Source organism: Aethalodelphis obliquidens, unplaced genomic scaffold (assembly GCF_003676395.1).
Source record: "Aethalodelphis obliquidens isolate GAN/ISIS:26980383/991018 unplaced genomic scaffold, ASM367639v1 scaffold79, whole genome shotgun sequence".
Lineage (NCBI taxonomy): Eukaryota > Metazoa > Chordata > Mammalia > Artiodactyla > Delphinidae > Aethalodelphis > Aethalodelphis obliquidens.
Window position 1 is genome coordinate 7942203 of NW_020838023.1, and position 26058 is coordinate 7968260.

Consider the following 26058-nt stretch of genomic DNA (forward strand, 5'->3'; position numbering starts at 1 on the left):
CTCTCTTGGAGTGTACTGAACTCTCCCCATTGACTCAAGACCTAAGCATTTCTTAGGAGACATTCTTCTAGTCCCTGGACCATCTCACAATGAAGAATAACATTAAATATAAAGTTTTCCTTCTGTGTAGTGTAGAGGAAGTTTTAGGGTTTGCACTGAATAGGATTTTAGAAGGGAAAATGTTGCTTCATATTGTTTTAGTTCATGTAAATGCGTTTTAAAAACTTGAAATTGAATATAATATGTACAGACCTTGTCCTAGAGCTACTGTTATTAATCCAAAAAAATCAAAGATCGACAGTATAGGAAAAGACAAAGGATATCAATTTAAGGTAAATTACAGCTGAATATATATAGGATCATACTTTATATCTTTACAAATACCAAGTGAATTCTCTGATATTTGTGATAATATAAGAAAGCCACAGTATTAAGGATTTGCCATTCATTCTAACATTTTGCTAAAAACCATTCATATGTCTACACACTAGGATTCAGTATTAAATATTTATTCAAAAAAATTCCAGTTTGCATTTGCTCCCTTGGACTTGATCTATGGTAATCTTTTAAGAAGTTCTGAAGATGAAAGCAATAAAAGACATCCTTGCCTCTGATAATTATCCATGATAACTCATTATTGATTGCTCTTACGGATAAAGCGCATACTACAATTTAAAGAAACATCTGTAATGATGATCTGAAATTACATCAAAAGAATAAGAATATTCTAAAAGCAGAAAGCTTTTTATGCACCTTTATGACTGCTCCACAGGAATGCTTAACGTGTCTACTGATAATCTGGGATAAGCAAAAGGCATAAGCAGACAATTTATAAGTGAGAAAATGGAACCTTTGGAAAAAATGTCAAGATCACTACTAATGACACAATATCATTTTTCAACTATCCAGATAGTAATGGTTTTAAATGTAGTTGGTATTAAAAGAGATGAGAGAAAAGTAGCTTCTAGAGTTGAGACCACCCCAGTTACTTGCAAGGTAGAGGGATGTGTGTTGGACAGCCTCCTTTTGCCTCTAGATCCACGCTCCATCCTTTTTCTGCCCTGGTCGGAGCCCTGGGAGTCTGACCCTAACAGAGCATCAGTGGGGCTCTCCTGCCTCTGGCTTCCGATCAGCCTCAGCCAATGGGAGACACCAGCAGGAGATCGGCAGGCAGGGATCAGCAGGGGTTGTGTTTCTCTCCCGAAGACCATAGCTCTTAATGGATGCCTTTTTCTATAGCTACAAGTCTCGCTGGTTTCAGGTAACTGCTCCCGTTCCTGGCCATTTCAGGTTAAAGGATGGCAGTGACCTCTAACTGTTGAGCTCTGGAGTGCTTCTCCATCCCTTACTGGTTTTCCTTGCCTCGGCCACACCTTATAAATTATTGCTATGTTAAATCCCTTCCAATCATCCCTTTTGAGTTTGCCATCCACCTCCTGCTGGATCCTAAATTATGCAGTACACTTCCACGTCCATTCCGGACCCTAACCGAGTGAGGACACTTTTCATCCCAATCAACTCCTCCCCTTTTCCTTCTATAGCGAATGTCTATTGTTTTCGCTTTCCCAGAACCCATTCAGTCTTTTCCTTGCACAGCGGCCTAACTTTCCATGGGAGAACCACCTCCCTTCAACAAACGGGGCACATGGTTTGGGTCTGGCTGATCTTAGGACTTCTGTGGGAACTAATGAGAGCAAAGAGGTTTCTATTCACTGAAATAGCCACAGCTACAAAAACAAATCAAAACAAAACCGCCCCCACGAGCCTGAAACTCTTAGGCCAAGTAAAGGGGGCTTGCTAGGGTATAAACCAACAAAGTGGACAGGGTACAAAGAGATGGAGAGGCAGGTCTATTATTACTATTTGAGTCCCTGGATCCCACCATGCCTGAAGCTTACCCTTGGACACTGTAGTTATCAGAAGTGGTAGGTCCCCTTTCATGCTCAAGCTGAGCTGAGCTTTCTGTCACTTGCAACTGAAAGATCCCTGACTAATGAGACTTCTCCTAATAAAAACACATACATTTGGAGAGTAAAAAGCGGAGAGGGTTAGAGAACGACTTCTGAAATGCTATCATCCAGATCTGCAGTGCTGTTTCCATCAGGAATCCCCACACACTGTGTCATGAGAGACTACCTGTGGTTTTTGTTTATTACGATCTTGGTGCCACCACAACCTGCACTGTCCCTTTAGTCCTTTGAAACCTGTGAGAGATGGGACAATACCAAACAGCCCACTTTGTGTTGAACTTTGTGGCTGAGACCCACACATGAACTGATGCGAACAAAGAACAATGGTGGAAAACTGCCGAATGCTGTGTTCAAGTATTATTTTCAGTTGCCATTGGACTGGGTCTTCTCAGATGACATGATTCACTGGCAGGAAAGCTGTTATTGCAACAATCATTATTCCCATTTACCACCTATTAGAATGTGAGTCACTGGGAGGTCAGACTGTCACCAAAGCCCAGTGTTCCTGAGCACTGAAGGTCAAGTTCAAGGGACAGCAATCAGATGTAAGGGCAATGGCAAAGGTTCAATCCTTTGAAATCAAGAGGAGGGTTAACTCCCAGGAGATTGCTGCAGTGAGTTTTACTATCTTCAACGTATCACACCACTTGGGAAAAGAAGTCAAAGTGACAGTGTTACCATGACCCTAGGTCCCTTCCACAGCAGCTGTCCTCCCTGGGGAAAGACATTAAGCATTTTTTCATCTTTATACACCCCTCCCCACTCCTGCCTAGCACAAAATAGGTGCTCATAAATGATGACACATTCAGAGCCTGCTGGCTTAAGAATACAACTTAAAGATAATATATAAGAGTCAGCATGGAGTAGCTGCTTAAGAAATCCTTGCTGTTATTATCATTGTTATTATTTGTAAATGCGTCGATGTTAACAAGCAGGTCCATCAGACCCCACACGAACCCTCTTTTAAGCAACAATTTCAACTTCCTTCCCTCCCAAGGAGACAGCTGTGTTGTGAGTCTGAGTTATTACCCCTGCCCTTCCTGTGTACATGTGAGAATCAGACTGTCCGGTCACTTTCTCACTCATTCATCCATGCAACAGACAATTAGTGACCACCTGCATTTTGCCACATATTGGACCGTCTGTGGGGAATCAAGGTTGCTGAAGACACAGCCCCTGCATAATGCAACAGAAAATCTGCTGGAGACAGACGAGAAATCCCAATGAGAGAATCAGCCTGTGGAATGAGGTACCTGACTTCAGTGGTTGCAGCAAGTGCTGGGAAAGCCTGGGGAAAATGCCTACGATGGGGGGAACGTTTTCCCTACCTTTTCTGCAAGCCAGCCAAGATGCCTGATTTCCCGGCTCCCAGCAATGCCCGTCTTCCCCAGCTGCTCTCGGACCTCGGTGATCACTCGGGTGAGCAGGTCACTGACGTTGCAATGGATGGCAGTGAACCAGGCCTGGGCAGTGGCTGAGTCCTTGCTTCTCAGGATCACCGTGTGCTTAGCATCTGGAGAGTGGATTTCAAGCTGCCTAGAGAAGCAAAGAGAGAAGCGTTGGAAGGTTCCCTGGCAGATCATGCTTCCTAAGTCCTGGGCCTCAAAGGTGAACTAATTCTTTGTTTTCTTTTCCTATTATACATTTTATTTTAATTTTTAGCTTTTCAATTAAGATTTTTTATTTTATTTTTCAATTGAATAAAAGATTCTTTATAGTGCTTTACAATTTTCAAAAGTTTCACACAGATGAGAGTTCATATAATTCCGTAATAACCTTTTTCCCCACCTCCTACCTCTATATTGCCTCTCTCCGCTAAGTTGAACTAATTCTTTACTCTTACTTTTAACTTGTTTCCCATGGTTTACCTTAATGCCCCCATCATTCATTCATTCATTCATTCACTCACTCATCCATTCATCTACAAACATTGACTGTACGCAGGCATTGGTTGAGGTACTGGGGGCCTAGCTATCCAACCATCCAATCACCTGAATTAAGGATGTCTGGTTTTCCTGTTACTCAGCTGAGTGGGTTTTTAGTAGTATTAAGACTTCCAAACTGTGAGCTGATATTAATTTACCTTACCTCTCAATCCACAGAGGATTTTAACAATATACTCACAACCTAGCTGCTGCTGGTGGGAAGTAGACTGAAATATCTACCCACTTGCTTAATCCTACTGCTAGGGTTAATTGTGAATGAGCATCAAAGACAACCAAACTGCACTCTTTAAGAATCCTGTCTGTGGCTCATTTCCCTACCACTTAATACTTGGACAAGCGTAGTGCAGGAGTGAGTTGGCCGAGGAAGGGGTAACAGTGGGGAGAGAGATGCACGAAAAGTGTTGTTTATTTATTTTTTTGGGCTGCATTAGGCAGCTTGCAGGATCTTAGTTCTCCGACCAGGGATCGAACCTGGGCTCCCGGCAGTAGAAGCACGGAGTCCTAACCACTGGACCACCAGGGAATTCCCAAAAGTGTTATATTTAAAGTCAAATACCAAAGTTTATGCCAGAACTCCAAAGGGATCACCTGAGATTCAGAGTGAGATCTACATACTGTAATTATGGTAAAAGGCAGAAATTCTAGACAAATCCTTTTAGGTTTTAAATTTTGTTTTGAAATACTTACAGATTTACATGGCATTGCAAAATTAAGACAGAGAGCTTCAGTATACCCTTTACCCAGTTTACTCCACGGTTTCTATTTTACATAACTCTCCCCCCACTCACCCCTCACAGTCACAAATGCTCCCCCCCCCACCATCCCAAGTCCCTGGCAACCATTAACCTGTTCTCCACATCTATAATTTTTAGACAGATAATTTTTATTGCAGAGAGAAAAGCATACATTTTATTTATTCATTCATGTATGTATACATGCAAATAAATAACATTTCTTCACTCATGTTTGCATTAGAAAGATACAGGGATTGGGAAATTCAAAACTAAATGAAATGATCCATGTATCAATTTCCCTTCATCCCTCAATAATTATGCTAACATTAACTGAGTATTTACTATGTGTCAGGCAAAAATTTAAACCCTTTTATATTATTTTTTATAATTTTTGTAATATCCCTATGACTGATATTATTTACCTCATTTAACAGGATAAAAAAAAAAAAAAAAAAACTAAAGTTTGGAGGGACAGAGAAAGAACTGACTCAAGGCCACAAAGTTGGTGATACTGGGATTCAACCCATGATGCTGAGGCTCAAAAGACCGTGAATTTAAATACTGACTTACAATGCCTCTCCTTTTAGACTGGATGGCATCCAATAAGGGAGCATCCATTGTCTTCTACAGCTGTCTCAAGGCATCAGCACCAACAAATATGCCCAACAGTGTCCTACTTAGCTCCTAAATTTAAAATAAGTTTTGCAGATCACCAGAAAATTAGAAGTCCCAGTGTAACCTGGCCTCATTTACATTTGAAACCAACATTTTAGAGTGAGTAAACCTTTTCTACCCATAAACTTAAATGATAGAAAAAGAATTATTTAAAAAGTAGAATATCTCTAGGGGAGATTTAGCAACAATTAGCGGATTTTTTTCGGTAAGAAATTTGCAAAACAAGTCTTCTCGCTAAGACTTCAAAGGTTTTATGTGATGAAACAGGGAATTTTTTAGGTGACATGTGTTCTTACCCAGAAGAAAATACTCTCATGCCTCTTAGGCACTTTTCAAAGAAATGGGTGGTCAATCTAGGGTGAGTTTTCCTTCCCTCCCAAAGTTCTCAGTAAAGTTGAGTAGCCAAACACAAACTAGGATTCTCCAAAAACATTCCTGAGAGCTCAACTTGCTTTTCAAATTATTCTATCAATATCCATTATTCTAGGAATTTAAAACATGCAAATATTTCTCTTAGAATATTTTCCTTTGAAGACCTGGATTTTTTTTTCTTAAAGACAGTTTGGGAAGCAGCCACTAGCCAGGTACCACACACACACACACACACACACACACGCGCGCGTACAAAAATGATGCCAGCAAGAAAGAAAGAAAGAATAATTTCTTTGTTGGGTTGCCAGCGTAACCAGAGGAAAGCTGGCCTATACACAGAGGTCCAGGCTAGTGAAGAGGAGGCCCATTTTCCCCAGATTTTGACAGCATTTATCATTACTATTAATTTTTAAGTAAGCTTTTAAAGCATAACATATAGAAAAGTGCACAGATGGTAAATATTTTCACAAAGGGAACACATTTCTGTAACCACCACTCAGATGAAGAAACAGAATATTACAAGTATCCCAGACGTCACCTCACACTCCCTTTCCAGTTATTTTCCCCTCAAATAACCACCAGCAGAATTTCTGTCACCGTGGATAACTTGTTTCAGGCAAAATGGGTGAGGTTTTGTTTGCCTGTTTTCATTTGTTGTTGTTGTTGCCTGCACTATAGGGGGGATATCTTGGACTGTTTTTGAGGCAAAGTTTAAATACCAGGTCCTATGCCTTTTTAGTGGTGGTTCTCAAAGTGTGACCACAGGCCAGCAGCAGCAGAATCAGCTGGGAACTTATTAGAAATATAAATTCTCAACTCGTACCTGGACCCACTGAATTAGGAATTCTGGGAGTGAGGCCCAGCGATCCCCCTCCAGGTAAATCTGACGCAATTTCAGTTTGAGAAGGGTGCTCTATGGGGTCCTAAGAAAAAAGCATTGAGCTTGGTTGTTTGCCAGGGTCCCCAGTGGCTGAAGTGAACATGCTGAAAAGTGAACTGACCTCACCCCGCCCCATCGGTCTCAAAGAAGGAACAGAGGGGATACAGAATAGAGAGGCTTGTGGCTTTTTATAGTCAAAAAAAGAAGGCAGCAGAAGTTCTCCATCAAAAGTATTCTTCAGGAATCCCTGAGTAGTTTTTTTTTTCTTTTTTAATCATTTAATTAAATACAGATGTTTGGGGCTTCCCTGGTGGTGCAGTGGTTGGGGGTCCGCCTGCCGATGCAGGGGACAAGGGTTCGTGCCCCGGTCCGGGAGGATCCCGCGTGCCGCGGGGTGGCTGGGCCCGTGGGCCATGGCTGCTGGGCCTGCGCGTCCGGAGCCTGTGCTCCGCGACGGGAGAGGCCACGGCGGTGAGAGGCCCACGTACCGCAAAAACAAAAACAAAACAAAACGAAACAAAAAAATACAGATGTTTGGACCCCATCCCAGACCTATTAAGAATTTCTAGAGGTTGAGGCCTGGGTAAATGCTTTACATGTTCCACAAATTATATAGATTAAGGATCATGGCAGGCCTTTCTGAGCTCAAGCTCAAACCACCCCCCAAAGAGCTATGCCCGTAGGGGATTGTCACCAGAAGGGCAACACAACAGAGGGCTCTTGGAAAGTGTATTAGTAATCCACTGCTGAGTAACAAATTCCCCCAGAATTAAGTGGCTTAAGACTCCAAACTTTTGGGACTTCCCTGGCAGTCCAGTGGTTAAGACTTTGCCTTCCAATGCAGGGGGTGTGGGTTTCATCCCTGGTCTGGGAGCTAAGATCCCACATGCCTCGGGGCCAAAAAACCAAAACATAAAACAGAAGCAATACTATAACAAATACAATAAAAGACTTTAAAAAATAGTCCACATCAAAAAAAAAAAAAAACTCCACACTTGTTATCTCACAAAAGTTGCTTGAGTGTCTTCATGACGTGGTAGCTGGTTTCCCCCAGAGAGCAAGAAGAAACTACTATTCCTTTTATCACCTGGTTTCCAAAGTCATATACCATCAGTTCTGTTTCATTCTTTCTTTTTTTTTCTTTTTGATTTGAATTTTATTTTATTTATTTATTTTTATACAGCAGGTTCTTATTAGTTATCTATTTTATACATATTAGTGTATATATGTCTGATTCATTCTTTGTGTTGGAAGTAAGGCACTAAGTCCAACGCACACTCACGAGGAAGAGTTAGGCTTCACTTCTTAAAGGGAAGAGAATCAAAGGATTTGGGGACATATCTTAAAACCACCACAGACAGGCCTTGGATGAAGTAAGGCTCTGGAGAGTCTGTCCTGAATGTAAAGGGCGAGTGTTCGGGGTTGTGAATCAACAGCCTAGGAAGGGCTTACAGATCTGAGTGAAGAGGGAGACCATTCTTTCTGACAAAGCTGCAGCTCTGTCAGCTTTATAGATTCTGTAAAGAGACAGAACGTGACTCAAGAGAGGGGTCAGTGTCAACAGGGCGATGAGAAAGAGCCTTTCACTGACAGCATACGGGAGCAGCATGAAATCACCAAAAAATGATAGTGGGTGAAGAATTGTTGGCTCGTCTGGCACAGAAATGATGTCAATTATTTGTGCAATGAATAAATGAAAGAATTCAGTGATCCACATTCACTCCTCCCTAAACCCAAAGGGGAAGGAGGAAGAAGAGTACAACCTTTCCTTTTAATACCAATGTACTCTACACGCTAAAGCAAACAAGTAGCTGGTAGCACGAAAGTCCCCAGAACTTCCGAGAGACAACTCAAGATTCTGGTCAAGGTCATGGAGTGACTATGCATATATATGGTTACTTGTCACACTACCTAGCACAAATCTCAAACACACACACTTTGGCTTAATTTGTCATTTAATATTATTTTGCCAAAATGTAAATGTACCAGGTGCAATGCATGTCTTGGAGTATAAGGAGAGAAAGAAATCCTATTCCTGGGCTGGCTGTGCAGTAGTTTTTTCAGTAGCCCATTTTTAAAGAAAACAATTCAAACCCACATGTGTCAGGAGGTAGTTGTTAAGCATATAGATTTTGGGGTTCAGGCTGACTTTAAACTTGTTGGCTGTGAGCCAAATTCCTTAACCTCCCTAAGCTTCAATTTTCTTATCCGTAAGATGGCTCAATCTTGCCTCTCAAGATCATTGAAAAGACAAAAATGAGATAACATATGCATGGGATATCACAGTGCCAAGCTAATCTTGATCAATTCTGGTTTGTATTCTGGTTTACAATGAAGAGTCTTCCCAATTTGTGTACAAGAGGATGGTAGTGGTCCCATGAGGCGAGGAAGAGTCCTCCAGGGGCCCTGAGACTCTTTTTCAGAGTACTTGGACTTGAAAAATGCAAGCCCCAGGAGAAACTAAAAAGTTATACAAGGGCTATTTCTAACATCTTGGGATGGAAAAAAAATAACTTTGGGGAGAGATGCATGAGTTTCCTGAGAGATACTGGAAGATTTGGGGCAAACCTGATTCTACATTATCCCTTATCCCAACTTCCTAATTTGTTCCACCTAAAAGGACTTTATGAGGTTTATGTTGAGTTTTAGCCATAACTAGAGCTACAACTATCTGTTGAAGTCCTTTTGCTTTCTGAACTGCCTGAGCTAACGAGTGACTCTGGGGGTGAAGAGATGTGGAATGGTTTCATCTTACTGAAGTATTTTGCTGACAACCTACCCCAAAAGAACCATTTTGTAGGGTCAAATATTTCAGGTAACTCATTCTTTAAAAAGGCACTTTCAATTCTGATAATTACCTCATCCATTTTTAAAGGAGAGATAAAGATGGGGAAATAAAGTAGGAAGAGGGGAGGTGGCCGGGGTGGGGGGAGAAAGAAAAGAAAAACTCAGGGGTGGAAAAATAACTAGGTGGTGTGTAAAAATGGCAATGTGGTTGGGTGGCTGAAGTCATGAGAGTCAGAGAACCAAAAAATGTCTGATACAATGGAAGTGAAAAATGCACAGGGCAGACAGTGAGAGCAGTATCATATCATTAATGTAAAAATGATCCATATAAATGTTTGTAAATGTGGAGACTATGCCTGGAGAGGTGTACAGGTAGGTTCAGTTAGGAGGGAAATGGAGTGACAGGACAAGATAAGAAGGGAAACTTTCTCTTTTTTAAAAAATATTTAAAAAATTTTATTTAAAAAAAAATAGTTCTATGCTAGACTTTACATATGGAGACATAAACATATACACATTTAATAACAGAAGAGGTACAATAGTCCCCCAAAGCCAGGTTCTGTAATCGAAGCCATATCTTCACAATAGAGATAGCACCAAACTATGCTTGCAAGCCACATAAAAACACAGCCACATTATAAAAACTGTCTTATTGGCCCGCCTGAATACAAATGCCAACAAGCAACTGAGAACACAATCAATCCTTGCAGAATGTTAGAACCAAAATGAATCAGCAAACCCACTCACTTAAGAAGGGAAACTTTCACAGTATAACTCTGTATTTTCTGAATTTTGTTCCATGTGTACCCACTGTGTATTCACTGTATTTGAACAGAAGAGGAGGAGGGGGGAGGGGAGGGGAGGGGGAGGAGCCGGACTGGCCTGTTGGTTAAAACAACATTGTCCCAAAGCCCAAGCTCTGTCATTTATAAACTATGCTTCCTATGGACATCTGTGGTTCTGTCTGCCCAGTTTCTACTCCCCCCCTTTCTGGTAACAGGCTTTACCTCCATTCTCAGTCTATGTGATTTGGGGGCTTGATGGGTTAAAGGTTGTAGGTGTGATGCAATTTGGCCAAGGAGAGCCAGGCCCAGGATTTCTTCAGGAGTCGTCCTTAAGATGATGTTTTTCTCTCATCATATATACAGAGGGAAAAGTTATAATCATGGATCTGCTGATGGCCATCTGGCCATCAAGAGGGGTGGTCTGCCTGCAGATGAAGCCAATACAGAGGAAAGCAGAGCTGAAAGATGAGAGACCTGGATCCAGCCGTACCTGACACTCAGCATATCCTTGTATTTTCTTCCATGTTCCCCTTCTGCAGAAGCCAGTTTGAGCTGTGTAATTTTCAAACACAACTACAAGTCCTGAATCATACACAGATCGCAAATAGGTCACAGTTTCTATGAGCCTTGAGTTTCTTTATTCCTATTAAACAGGGATGGTGATGATGATGATGAAAGTGATAATGATCATTATAATGAAAGTGATAATAATAGCCTTCATGGGGTTATTACTAAGGAACCAAATGAGATAATAACTGTGAATGTGCTTCGTGACTGGTAAATCCTGATGTTAGCAGTTGTCATTTAAGCTTTGGGCATTTTAAGACTGTGTTGTTGTCTCAGTTACTGGAAAAAGAAACTATATTAGTGGACGCAATGCTTTTATATTATCTGGACCCATGGGCACATATAAGCAAGTCAGCTCTCTCTTAGCTACACTATTAGTAAAGAGACAGTCATGCCTATTAAAACAGAAAATGCCAGTAAATCTCTTGGGTTACAAAATGGAGTTGGGAACATGCAGCGATGTCTTTACCCATGCACACAGAAAATATGCTGTGAGTACTGGTGAGTCTTCCAGACACTCAATGTGTGTTGGGTGCTGCAGAGAAAAGTAGAATGCATGGTCCCTGCACCCAAGAAGCTCACCATGTGTAGATGGTTGCATAGTATCTCCCCCAATTCATGCCTATCCAGAAACTCAAATGTGACTGATTTGAAAATAGAATCTTTGCAGAAGTAATGAAAGTAAGGATGATAATGAGATGCTTATTTTATTCATCTACCCACTGGATTAGGATGGGTCCTAAATCCAATGAGAGTCTCAGTAGAAGAGACAGAAAAGATACACAGAGACACAGAGACGAAGGCCTGGTGACGATGCAAGCAGAGACTGGAGTCAAGCATCGCAAGGCCAAGGAACGCCAAGGATGGCCTGGAACGGTTTCTCCCTCACAGCCTCGGGAAGGGACCAACCCTGCCAATTCCTTGATTTCACACTTCTGGCCTCCAAAACTGAGAGAGAATATATGAAATTCTTTTCTTTTAAGCTTTCAGTCTGTGCTCATTTTGTCACTGCAGTCCTAGAAAACTAATAAACCGTGGAACTATCTTCCTGTGCATAGCTGACCTGGGACTGCACTAATGTTTAAAATATATGATGCTTAGAGCCAAGACAGATTTTTCATGACATCATGTGAATCACTCCATCCACCCAGGCCTGTAGTTGGAGTCACCCCCTTGAACTTCCTGGTTTCCCTTTTTCATTTAAGTAGTTTGAGTTGAGTGTCTGTCACTTTCAAAGAAAAGAGTCCTTAACTACTTTTTCTTCCCGTCTTCAAGATGGTCTTCATAAAATATTTATTTTTCCTGGGTTTCTATTACTATTTATGTTTATGTTATTTACTTGCTACTTGTTACATTTATATACGTGCACATCTTCTTGTAAATGAATAATGTTTTGAAATTTAAGAAATTGAAATTATTATAGAGAAACTTGGAAAAATCAGCTGCTATCCTCTGTTCAGTTAAAACACAGTATTTTACCGTGGTTTTATCTTGTATAGCTCAGTGTTTTATTACAAAGCAAACACCCATTTAACCACTACCAGAACAAGAAACAGAATATCGCCAGCACCCTATATATATGTGAATGCTGAAAGGAACCTGTAAGATGCAGACCACTTAAAGCTGTGGCAATCCTGCTTCCATTCCAACACATGTTGGTATTAAAAAATCTTCTCCTTGGCAAAATAATCTTACTCCCTACTCACATTCAATTCTACAACCCGAAAAAAAAGGGAAGCCTTCTAAAATGAGACGCATAGGTAAAGCACCCGGAAGCATACTGGCTCACAGTAGGTCTACACGCAGTAAACAGACTGAGGGGCTTCCACTTCCTCCTTGGTGTAAAAAAAAAAAAACCTAGACAACTTCTTTGAGAGCTGATGATTTCTACATTTCTGGAACTGGGGGAGGAGGAGGGAGGGAGGGAGGGAAGGAGCAATAAAGTCAGGCTGGCTGATTGGAGCTATTTTCAGCAGGCCAGTCTTTTCTAACTCCTGTTTTGTTCCCCAGTTGAACTGACCACTGCTTGATGAATTGTGTTTATCTTTATTCAGCGATAAAGTTCTCTTTTAATTCCCTACTGAATAGAAATATTTAGGGCAATGCCACAGCTGTGTTTATTCTCACACTCCACCACAGTTATGTAAATACTGCCTATGGAAGTATTTCTGATAAAGGCCCATACCAACCCCGAGGAATTATATGCTCGCTCTAGATGTCTGCCAAGATGAGCCGTTTCCATGCAGCCTGGCAAGGCCTATGAATGATATCACAGCTTCTCAGAGATCATTTGGCAAACCTCACACCAAAAGAGTCATTTTCTTCCCCTCTCACTCTCTCAAAGGCTCTCACAGAGCCAGATAATATTTCCCAGCATCCTCTACTTCCCCTGTTTAGAAACACAAGGCTGACACACAAAACTGAAGCCTCCTAACACAGTATTAATAAATAAAACATAACTTGCAACCTGGCAACGAAGGTTTCAAGTGACCTTTCCCCTCCAATGTGAGGCTGGAGAAAACACAGACGAAGGTGGTGAGTAGGAAGGTGGCCCATGGACTTGCAGAACTACAGGGAATCAAGGGGAACGCAAACCACATGGTTGTTTACTGTTCCACAAATCGGTGACTCTGGTGGTTGATACAAAATTTCCCGACAAATACATGGCAGACCTTTAACAGTGGCTACCCCTAGATAGTGGAATTCCGAGGCATTTTTATTTCTACTTTTCTGCTTTTCTACAATTTCTCATCTTTTTGCAATGTAATCAGAAAAAAAATACTAGAAAAAAGTTGAAGACAGTGAATGCTTGCATACCTTCTGCGATATGTCGTTAGTGAAACAATTCACTAGAAAAAAGATAGTCTTCTGTGAAAAAGACAACACTAAAGAAAGAGGTAAAATATGGCAGTAATAATGTTCAAAATGAGGATGAGTATTTGTCCTGTGGGATGTAAACTCCACCACCAAACGAGTTCACTGTCCTCCTTTTATCCTTATCACCGTCCTATGAGGGGAATGGTATTAATGTGTCTACAGCACAGATGAGAAGATTGTGCCTCAGAGGGGCTAGGCTTGTCCAATCTCCCAGTTAGTAAGAGGCAAAGCTAGAACTGGAACCCAGGTTCACCTAACTGCAAGGCTTGTGTCTCAGTCATTACGTTCCATTTAGCAGGACGTTTGTAAAGCATGGTCTGTTGCTTAAAAGAGTAGAGAAGAATTTTCACGCTTTGCTCAATATCTTTTGAACACCCTTCCTGTGTATTTGGAAAGTTTTCCAAACTCTGAGTTGAGCTTCCCCAAAGTAGAAGCCAGAATTCCAGTTCTCAGCCCTCCTCACCGCTAGGGCACCGAGCCACTCACTCAAAATGGCAATTCTGAAGGAGGCAATGTGAGAAAGTAGGTGAGTACAGGGTCCATCCTTTGGCACGTATAGTGGTGGAGGCACCCTGCTCTTGATGGCAGTAGTGGTAGAGCTCGGCCAGTGCCAGCTGTCACAGGAGCAAGCTGAGGCAGCTGTGTGGGCTGTGGATGGTTGTTAAGCGATGGCAACGGTGGCATTTCTTCTAGAACAGCCTTCACCATGTGGTTGGATGGTGAACTTCCTAGCCTGGCTATCTGAACTCCGGGAGATATGCGAGCACCCTAATATCCTCAGCCAGAGTTGATTCTGTTGCTTAAAACTACACTCCCCAGCTAAGAATGGAGATTTGGGAATATGGTTGCCATGATGGGAGCTGACGAGATCATCTAAGGAATGTGTCAAGTGTGAGCAGAAGCCAGAAAAAGGTGTTCTGCTGTTTTTTCACAAAACCCCATTTCAAAAACAGGTCATGCATGATACAGTATTCTGCTCAGCTCTGAGGGAACCTGACAATATCTCTCACGTTGGCTCGTTTCAGTGTTTCACTAATACATAAATTTACACAATATGTGAAGAATTTCAGCACTTTGGTCTCTCCTACGGGAGCGATATCGTTATCAAAGTTTTGGAAGAGGAGACAGCTAATGTCAAACTAGAGAAAACATTTTGTTCTTCTACTCCACACTTCATCTGTACCTCACAAAATATTCTGTGGTTTGACCTTACTCAACTGGAGTTTTCTTTTTTTAAAGCCATGTAAATATACAAGGTGCAATGCAGGTCAGATAAATATACATTTGTCTCTAGAATCTTAGTACAATATACTGACGAAATAAACAATCCACCCCATGGTTCAATCCAGAGCATAGCATTTGAAGCCTGCTTCTGTGTAATTAGATTATTTGGGCTAAGGTTGCCAGATTTCACATATAACAATATAAGCTGCCCAGTCAAATTTGATTTTCAGATAAACAATGAATAATTTTTTACTCTAAGTATGTCCCGCACAATATCTAGTGGTGGAAATCGTATGAAGTACGTGGATTAGAAATGTATAGAAAACAAAACTGATAGGACTTCATGATGGATTAGCTATGAGGAGTGAGGAAAAGGGAAGAGTCTAGGATGCCTAGTTTTCTGGCTTATACAACTGAATGAATGACAGTGCCAATCACCAAGACAAAAAAAAAACGAAGTCCAGATTTGACAAGAAACATTATAAATGCTCCATCTTCATTTAGGTGTCCTGTAATAACTTCATACTTGTAGAATATACATATACCAGCTACTCTCCAAGAGTATTCTGTGGTTACTCTGTCTTCACAGCATCAGCATCCTCCCAATAATCCAGGTTGCATGACCCAGTCATCCTTGATGCCTCCTGTCTTTTTTTTCCTGGTGCTCATTCAGTCTCCAAGTGTTATCAATATTATCTCCCTTTCAGAAAAGCTAGCCAGACTGTAAGTTACCAAATTTTCATAGTGGAGCTGGAGCAATATCTAAGGTGGGATACAAGTTCTACTTTCTAGGTCAACTTTGATTAAAAAGTAGTGGTTTCCTGAAATGATGTCTTGTGAAGGAGCCAGAGGTCTCATTCTAGGCTCAATGAGGTGAAGTAACATAATCATACATTGCTGTCTGCCATGGGCATGGCGGTGAGGATTGACAGCACTCATGCTATCTGTTTGATATTTCTAGAAATATCTAGAAAGCATTTTGACATGTAGCTCTGACATGTAGCTCCTTATTGCCCTACCCTTGGAGAGAGTTCTCATTTTTAGTCATCTGATAATTTCTTTCAAGATTTATCCTTTTATAGTTTATCTCCCCCACCAGACTATAAATTCCTTGAGGGTATGACATATAGCAGAATTATCTTCATTTCACCCCCACTGTCTGGCACATGGAGGAGGGTATTCCATAAGTATTGGTTGGGCTAAGTGAATGGATGGCTCTGTCTACTAGTAAAAGATTGTCTCATCTCTGTAGTAACTCCCTTTCCAGATAAAGTTCTATCACTGCCTGCACTGACATTTTTATTTTTTCCCTTACTAGAAATTAACCTTTTTAGTCTTGAAGAATGGAATTTAATTCTATGGTACAAAGTGTCTTCAGTTCTAAGTCATAAGCTTGGTACATTAAATAAAGTCAAACATGTTTTAATGTCCCACGAGAAGGCTAGTTTACATGGGTGAAGTGCAACAGCATTCAGCTCAGAAATATTTATTGTATTTTATTTCATATTATAATGTTTATCACACAATTTGCCATAGATGATTTTCTTGGGCTAAAATAATCAATTTGTGATCTTGTGAGACTTACCCGGATTAGATGTAAAAGCAGGCAGCCTTGCAAACGTGTAAAACAGGGTAAAATGATGACACAGAATTGAAGCAACGAGGAATGCTAATTCAAAGTGCTTATCTCTGAGAGAGAAGAATAGAAGTGGATGTCATCTAACTCTTCTATGTCAGAGTTTCATGTGAAAAAGTAAGACTTATGGGTCTGCCTCATTTACAAAATTGTGAGATGCCTTTTTCATTTATTTCCTTATCAATTATTTTCTGAGTGTCTGGTACCTACTAGACATGGCATTAGGCACATGAGGAGAAGGGCAACTCAACACGGATATGGTTCCTGTAATCACTAAGATTACTGTCCAGCAATCTTGGACAAACATACACACTTTCTTAAGTTTTCAAATATCATACGAAATTCCTAACACAAGAGAAGAGTTTGTATCTGTTCAAGGAGCAGAGAATCTTTTGTTAAATTCTCTATAAATTACTTAAGCAATAATTAACCATGTGAAACTGGCAGCTGCTTACATAGAGAAGAGTACTTCACTAGCACCAAAATATCACTCATCCATTTAGTTTTAACTTTGACTAAGTCTTACAAGGAGGGAGGAGAAGAAAAGGGGAGAATATAAGGGCAAAAGCACTACTGTATATCTATGACCCCTATATAAATAAAGATGTGTTAGCTACGGAAGGCAGCACCTTAAACCATTAGTAGACGTGAGCCCTTCAACAAAGATTATTAATAGCCACCAGCCAGCAGAGAAGAGGGCCCCGAGAGAATGGCGAAGAGGAGACATAAACTGGATGGGGCAAGAAAAATTTGAACAAGTTCTACCACCTGAAAGGACTAGAGCTGCCAGGGAATTTGGATTCAGGAAGTGGAAAAGACCATTGGCAATTTTCTTTAGCATGAGAGAACTAGATAAAGATAAAGAAAGGCAGAAACCAAAATTTTCGTAGTTTAATGTATGAATGAATGAGTGATCAAAGACAGAATTAGCAATCCAGAAGGAAGTTAGAGGTCATTTAAGCCAACCACTAGTTTTAAAGATTAAAAAAACCCAACAAAACCCTAACTTCTGGAAGAGGAGAAGTGATTTAGCCAAGGTCACACTTACAGGCAGTAGTATCAATATTACTGAGCCTCGAATCCAACTTCTTTTTATTATAAAAATTTATTTATTTTTGGCCGCATTGGGTCTTCGTTGCTGCATGTGGGCCTTCTCTAGTTACGGCGAGCGGGTGCTACCCTTTGTTGCGGTGCGCGGGCTTCTCATTGCGGTGGCTTCTCTTGTTGTGGAGCACGGGCTCTAGGCACACGGGCTTCAGTAGTTGTGGCGCACGGGCTTAGTTGCTCTGTAGCATGTGGGCTCTTCCCCGACCAGGGCTCGAACCTGTGTCTCCTGCATTGGCAGGCAGGTTCTTAACCACTGCGCCACCAGGGAAGTCCCTAGAATCCAACTTCTTAACAACCATGTTAAGTTCCAAGTTCAGAGAATAGGGAAAGAATGGAGAACTCATGGTGTGCTGGAGCCAAACAACTTTCTCTACCATTTTCCAGAGGGTTGATCCTGAATTTGAGGCTAGTAGCTCTTTCTGTGTTTGAAACACTCACTATAGTATTTTGTAGATATTTCACTGTCAAGGTATTTATGGAAATGACAGCTTCATAATTATTTTCTCTGTGAAGGCTTTGCTCAAAGACACTTTCACCTCTTTTGTAGATAGCAATCATCATTTTCATTACATGAAGGATTTAAACAAGCACGAACAAATGAATCAGCTACCCACAAAATTGCTATTTAAAAAAATCTATATCTGAACTATCTAGACAAGTTTTAAATTGTCATGCAATTCTGTACTGGTTGCAAGAGAGGGTGAAAATCAGAATAATGCAAATGATCATCCTGAGTTTCAAAAGGTCACGCTACACGAAATTCAATCTTCCTCATTCTTATAGTAAATGCCAAGGTGTGAAACAAGTTGGAAAGAGACTCAGTTTCTCTGTGAAGCAGCAAGGCTGTGGGTTAGATTTGTTTGATTTTGTTTTGACTTCATTTGCTTTTTTTTTTTTTAAAGAAAATATATGTTAAAATAGTGGAACTGGAAAATTGTTACAAATGAAGGAATTAACTCAAAGCTCTCTACTTCTTGGCATGGGAGTGCATGGGGTAGGGGAGGTGCCGGGGACTGGGGTGGGTGACAGTGGGAGGGGGCAGGCCTTGGAGGGGAGAAAAGAATGCAGTGACTTCTATGGCTGCTGCCAGGGAGACTTGCCTCTGCCTCAAGGCATTCCAAACATTTGTTCCCTCCAGATGTTCAAGGCAACTGATCAAACTTTATATCCAGCTTTGTACCCTCGGGCAATCTGCATGAGGACTGCTTATCAATTAGCCCAGACTGCTTTTACCGAGACTTCAATATACTTCCTCCAAAAAAAGAAACCGAAAGAAGACAGATTTGAGGCTGGCGCAAGTACATATAACCTTAATCATGTTTGAATCATTCATTCAAAAAGATTTATTGAAGGTCTGCTCTCTGCCAGGTAGTCTGCTAGGTGCTAGGGACACTGAGTCTGACAATATGGCCATGGCTTTCGAGGAGCTTATTGTCTGCAGGGACTGAAAGGTGAGGGGGGAGTGGGTAGTGGCAGACAAAGAACTCAATGACTGGGCTTCCCTGGTGGCACAGTGGTTGGAGAATCTGCCTGCCAATGCGGGAGACACGGGTTCAATCCCTGGTCCAGGAAGATCCCACATGCTGGGGAACAACTAAGCCCGTGCGCCACAACTACTAAGGACGCGTGCTGCAACTACTGAAGCCTGCGCACCTACAGCCTGTGCTCTGCAGCAAGAGAAGCCACCACAATGAGAAGCCCGCGCACCGCAACAAAGAGTAACCCCCGCTGGCCGCAGCTAGAGAAAGCCCGCACGCAGCAAAGAAGACCCAACACAGCCAAAATAAATAAATAAATAAATTAATTAATTAATTAAAAAAAAAAAAAAAGAACTCAATGACTGCCCTCCAGGAAAGGCCACATAGCACACTGGTTAGAATATCGTTGATGGAGTCAGTTGGCTAGCCCAGGGAAGAGTATCCCAAGGAGAGGGGCAGCCTGAGCAAAGGACAGTAGAGGAAATCCACACTGCACGTTATGGAAACTCTGTGTGGGTCTTGGCTTAGACGAAGTGTAGGGGAAATGTGGGCAAGAAAGTGAAGGGACAAACAGGGGAGAGAGGCTGAAGGGGACCCACTGACAGAATTTCATTTCAGCAAGTGACATGACCAAGCTGTATTTTAGGGAGATCATGCTGGGGAGATGGGACTGGAGGGGAGAGACACCTGCTAGGACATCTCTGCAGTTATGGGGGTACCAGCAGTAGAAATGCAGAGGAGAGAACAATTTACATACTAAAGGTTAAACTACAGCAGAGTGGAAGAGCATTCTATCCTGACCATTTGATTTAGGAATTAATACTTGTATCTTTGGAGAAATGGGTCCACCAAACCATACATGGATACAGAAGTCTGCTAGGCATGGTGGGGCGTGGTGGGATACAAAGATAAGTTGGATGTAGTCCATTTACAGCCTAGTGAGGGTGGTGGCAGAGCATATGGCAGAACAGGTATGCCATTAAAGAAGCATAGGTTATCCAAGGAAAGCTGCTAGATGGCAAGGATCAGGAAATACTTCTGGAAGACAAAGGCATTTGAGATGGGGCTTATGGAGTAAGTGGATTTTGACAGGTGGAGAATGGATGGAGGGCATTCCAGTCTGCGGGACAGGGGGACCACGACCAGGGACAGAGAGGCGCAGAAGCGGAGGATATTCTCAAACAGCAAATAGTCCAGTTCATTGGAAACTCTTTCTATAACTGCATTTCTTTTTAAACAGCGTTACTGAGTTATAATTGACATACAATAAACTGCACATAATTTTTTTTTAATTTTTTTTTTGCGGTACGTGGGCCTCTCACTGTTGTGGCCTCTCCCGTTGTGGAGCACAGGCTCCGGACGCGCAGGCTCAGCGGCCATGGCTCATGGGCCCAGCCGCTCCGCGGCATGTGGGATCTTCCCGGACCGGGGCACGAACCCGTGTCCCCTGCATCAGCAGGCGGACTCTCAACCACTGCGCCACCAGGGAAGCCCCATAAACTGCACATAATTTTCAGTGTACAAGATTTAGACACATGTATACCCCCCATGGCTCTTCTTCCCTCCATTTCTCTTACTATAGCTTAGTTTGCATTATGTAGGATTTTAATAAATGGAATCATACAGTATATATTCCTTTTTATCTGACTTCTACACAGCACAATTATTTTGAGATTCATACAATGTTGTAGCATGTGTCAATAGTTCATTCCCTTTTATTGCCAAGCAGTAATCCATTGTATGAATAGACCACTGTTTGTTTATCCACCACCTTTTGATGGACATGTGGGTTGTTTGTAGTTTTTGGTTATTACAAATAATGCTGCTATGAACAACTGTGTTTTTTTATGGACACATGCTTTCATTTCTCTTGGGTAAACAGCTAGCAGTGAAATTGCTGGTTCATATGATAGACGTGTGTTTAACATTTTAAGAAATTGACAAACTGCATTTCAAAGTGCTTGTAACAATTTTTCATTTCCAATCAGCAGTGTATGGAGGTTCCAATTCCTTCAAAACCTTGTCAACACTTGGTATGATCAGTCTTTTCAATTTTAGCCAGATTAATGTGTGTAGTGTTATTTCGTTTGTGGTTTTAATTTGCGTGTCTGTAGTGCCTAATGATGTAGAACATCTTTTTATGTGCTTATTTCCTATCCATCTATCTTCTATGGTGAAGTGTCTGTATAAATTTTTGCTCTTAAAAAACGGCATTATTCCTTTTTTATTATTAAATTTAGAGAGTTTTTAATACATTGTTCTGGATACAAGTCCTTTATCAAGTATTACTCTGCAAATATTTTCTTGTGTTTTCATTCTCTTACGAATAGGTTTTTAATTTTAATGGAATCGATTTATCAATCTTTGTGGATTGCACTCTTGGTGCCATATATAGGACCTTTGCCCAACCCAAATTCACAAAAGTTTTCCCTTATTTTGTTAGAAGTTCTATAGTTTTAAGTTTTACATTTAAGTTGATGATACATTTGAACTAATTTTATATACTGTGTAAGGTACGGAGTGAAGGTTTTTTTCGCATTTGGACATGCCATTTTTACAGCACCACTCACTAAAAAGACTATCCTTTCTCCATTACTTTTGCATTTCTCTTGAAAATCAGTTGTTCGTCTATGTGTGAGTCTTTTTCTGGACCCCTATTATTTTCCATTGATCAAGTCATCTATCTTGAAGTTAGTACCCCACTGTTTTGATCATGTAACTTTATAAAAATGCTTGAAAGAGGTGGTGTTAGTCGTCTCACTTTGTTTCCTTTGAAACTGCTTGGCTATTCTGGGTCCTTTGCATTTCCATATGAATTTTTTAATCAGTTTGTCAATTTCTATAGAAAAACCTGCTGAGATTTTGATTAGTATGGTATTGTATGGTATACAGCAAGTAACTTTGAAAGGAACCAATTATAGGACTTGGGTATGACCCATGCTTTTAATACTCCCTCCTTTGTTCTCGTGCCTGCCAACACCATCACTCATTTTGCATCCTGGACAGCTGGAGGAAATAAGGAACTCAAGTCACATGATTTTACTAATTGTAAGCAGCCCTTAGGCTTAGACTTAGGGGCAGAAGTTGAAACTCTAGAGGGAAATATTTTATGCTAATGAGCTTCCCTGTTTCACACAGTTATTCTATTGCCATAACCATAACAGAAAGTTGGCTCTACTTCAGATGGCAGAAAACAAAGCCTCAAATGGTTCCACCTTAGATCCTGTGGGAACAAAGCAGGCTGGAGTAAGGGTACAAGGTTGATGACATTGAGGTGTTGGCTTACATATAACCATCTTCACAGTGCTTCCAATTTTGAGATGAGCATTTCTTTCCTTTTTTTTGAACAGCAACTGGCTTTTTTTTTTTTAATTAATTAATTTATTTTTGGCTGCGTTTGGCCTTCATTGCTGCACGCAGGCTTTCTCTAGTTGCGGCAAGCAGGGGCTACTCTGCCTTGCGACGCACGGGCTTCTCATTGCAGTGGCTTCTCTTGTTGTGGAGCATGGGCTCTAAGCGTGTGGGTTTCGGTAGTTGTGGCACTCTGGCTCAGTAGTTGTGGCGCACAGGCTTAGTTTAGCTGCTCCGTGGCATGTGGGATCTCCCTGGACCAGGGCTCGAACCCGTGTCCCCTGCATTGGCAGGCAGATTCTTTTTTTTTTTTTTTTTTTGCGGTATGCGGGCCTCTCACTGTTGTGGCCTCTCCCATTGCGGAGCACAGGCTCCAGACGCGCAGGCTCAGCGGCCATGGCTCACGGGCCCAGCCGCTCCGCAGCATGTGGGATCTTCCTGGACCGGGGCACGAACCCGTGTCCCCTGCATCGGCAGGTGGACTCTCAACCACTGCGCCACCAGGGAAGCCCGGCAGGCAGATTCTTAACCACTGAGTGGCAGGTGGATTCTTAACCACTGCACCACCAGGGAAGTCCAAGATGAGCATTTCATAAAAGTTGTTTGAAACAATATGTTGACCTTTCATGAGCTGGAGCAGCTGACATTTTGCCTGGATCTGAGCCAGGTTGGGTGCTGTTCTAAACGAGAAATCAGTCGTCCCATCTGCACTGAAGGAACTTTTTCTGATCATTTGTTAAAGCTTTATTTCCAAGGCACTGAGTGAATTTAATTAATTTCACCACCACCATCCCCTCCTTAATAAATTCCTCACATACGTGGATTCACTAGGAAATTGAATTTCATCTTTAGAAAACAAAAACAAGGACAGTCAACCAAAGGATGAGAGATTAATTTGGTGAAAGCTCAGTGATTGAGTCAAAATGAAAATGCCTCTCAAACTGTAGTGAGACGAATCATAGTAAAATGCAGGTTCTGGTATAACAGGTCTGGAGGGGGTGCCTGAGATGTGGCGTTTCTCACAAACCCACAGGTGATGCACTGCTGCTGGTGTCTCTGTATCGTACTTTGAACAGCAAGGAGCTCGAAGACATCAAGACATCATTCATGTCTTATTTTACCACTAAGTCACTGCTGTAACCTGGGAACCCTTCTCAGCTGGGCTTCAGTTTAGTATGAATTGTTCTCTAAAGTTCCTTCCAGCTCTTAAAAATGTACCGTGTTCTTGAAAGCATGGGTCTAGCTTCCCTGTCTTCATGAATTCACCCCTTCTATTGGCAGACATGTACTGAGCACCTACCAGGGGTCAGGCACTGAATAAGGTACTGGCTAGTTAAGTATGCACTAGATCAAACACCTGCACTAAGAGATCAGTTCACAGAGAGAATCAGGCAATGATAACAAGATGCCACACATGCTATAAAGCTGCTTAAGCAATGGTTGTTAAGAGTACACAGAGGGCTGAGAATCTGTGTTTTGGAGAGCAGGTAGGAGGGAGTGTGCATCTTCTCAGATGACTGTGCATCTGAGTCATCTGCAGGGCTTGTTAGAATAGAGTTGGCTTGATCCCACCCTCAGACTTCCAAGAATCTGCATTTCTAATACACTCCTAGGTGACGCTGATGTTGCTGATCTGGGACCATACTTTGACCTCTGCTCTATTATAAATCACGCATTGTGCTAGGACACAAAAATGAATGGAACATGGGGTTTTGCTCTGGAATGGATGACCAGAAGGTCAGAGCTCAGTGGAGGAAATAGGCTTTCCCCCCTTTCCCCCATCCAGAATGGTTAGGGCAACTTTTTTTTTTTTTTTACATTTTATTTTTAAATTTTTATTTATTTTTTCAGTTTTAATTTCTTATTTTTTTAAACATCTTTATTGGAGTATAATTGCTTTACAATGGTGTGTTAGTTTCTGCTTTATAATAAAGTGAATCAGCTATACATATACATATATCCCCATATCTCCTCCCTCTTGCATCTCCCTCCCACCCTCCCTATCCCATCCCTCTAGGTGGTCACAAAGCACCGAGCTGATCTCCCTGTGCTATGCGGCTGCTTCCCACTAGTTATCTATTTTACATTTGGTAGTGTATATATGTCCATGCCACTCTCACTTTGTCCCAGCTTACCCTTCCCCCTCCCCGTGTCCTCAAGTCCATTCTCTACGTCTGCGTAGGGTAACTTTAGAAGGGAGTTGAAGACAGAGAGAGAAAGAGTATGTGAAGTTATGGTTCTATGCCATATGAGCTTTGGAATAAAAGGGCTGGGCTCAAACCCAGTTCTGTCACTTACTGCCTTGGTCTTAATACAGTAAGTGCTGTAAAAATGATAGCCAGGGTTCCTCGGGATAATAATAGCAATGATTCTGTCTTGAGAGAGGGAGACAGCAAAGACTTCCCAGAGTAGGTGATATCTCCCCTGGTGTGATGACTAAAGAATGACCGGAGTTTATGAAGTCCATCTGTTAGGAGTCAGTGGGTAGGGAGGTGAATAGGTGGTTCTAGGTGGAAGACGTCAGCAAGGTGTCAAATAACACACTGCTCTATTCACTGAGTACTTTCTGCTAAGTAGGCATGTATTACAGCTTTGTGAATAGAATCAAATTTATAATTCTTTGGAGAAACCTAAGAAATTCTTTAAAGAATTCCGACGTAGACACCTCTGTGAAGTCAAAAAGAAGACAGATTTCAATGGAAAGTTCATGGTGAACACGGACTAGAAAGTTCTGGATTCAAGTCCCAGATCTGCCTCCTAGCAGCTCTGTCACATTCAGGGTTCATGTACATATGTTCTTTCCATTTTTAGAAACCCTACAATGTAGCTGACATCATTACTACCATTCTACAGATAGGGAGCCTGAGGCCCAAATATGCCCGAGGCTATGAACTAGTGAATCCCGGCACAACCAGTATTTGATCTCAAGTCTACTGGATCAAGTTTTATATTTGGGGATTTTTGCGTTTGTTTATTTCAAAAGAGGATTTTCTATACTTAACCAATGATTAGACATGCCAAGAAAATGTGTTAAAACTGCAGATTTGTATGCTCTTTTTCTGGAGGTTCCAGTTCTGTGGGTCTGGGGTAGGCCCAGGAATCTGTATGCTTAATCAGTGACTCTCTCCCTCCCCATACGAGTGGCCCTGTGCCCTGGATGCTGGTACACCCCCTCCCTACTTTGTCCCTTCAGTCTAAGAGAGCTTGCTCAGCTCTGGGTGGTCATATCACTCCTGTTGGCTTCTCAGCTCTTCCTTCACCAGTATAACCAATTCCCTGCCTTTCACTGCCTCTGTTTAAAATGCCCAGAGTAGTCTGTTTTCCTGGGTGGACCTTGAATGACATCTGTCTGCAGGCTGGATTTTGATTTCCTGTGGTTGGAAGCCATCCTCTCTGCCTGGGTTACGTAGGGCAATGGAGGGACAGCCGCACCACCTGGAGTGGCACAAACTCCATCTGATTCCCAGAATGCCTGGAGCTGGGGTCCTCTGGCTCCATTGGGACTGATTAGCTCCAGGACCTCCTGGAAGAGGAGGGACACTGACTTCCCAAGGCCAGTCTTTAGTCCAGTCCTTCCCCCCACCAGTCCTCTGGGCCCAAGTTCATGGCTCTTCGGGACAAGTAATTCTAAGCTGAAGGGTTACAACATACAATTAGAGCACTGGCTAC

At 41.8% G+C, this 26058-nt stretch overlaps 1 protein-coding gene across 3 annotated transcripts in view; it reads right to left on the reverse strand.

Annotated features, from left to right (window-relative positions):
- SNTB1 (syntrophin beta 1) overlaps nucleotides 1-26058 on the reverse strand; it is a 229462-nt gene that overhangs the window by 85466 nt on the left and 117938 nt on the right. For all 3 annotated transcript variants that reach the window (XM_027092580.1, XM_027092581.1, XM_027092582.1), the window contains exon 3: nucleotides 3299-3506. In XM_027092580.1, the coding sequence (XP_026948381.1) occupies nucleotides 3299-3506 (208 nt within the window). The remainder of the gene's footprint in view (nucleotides 1-3298; nucleotides 3507-26058) is intronic.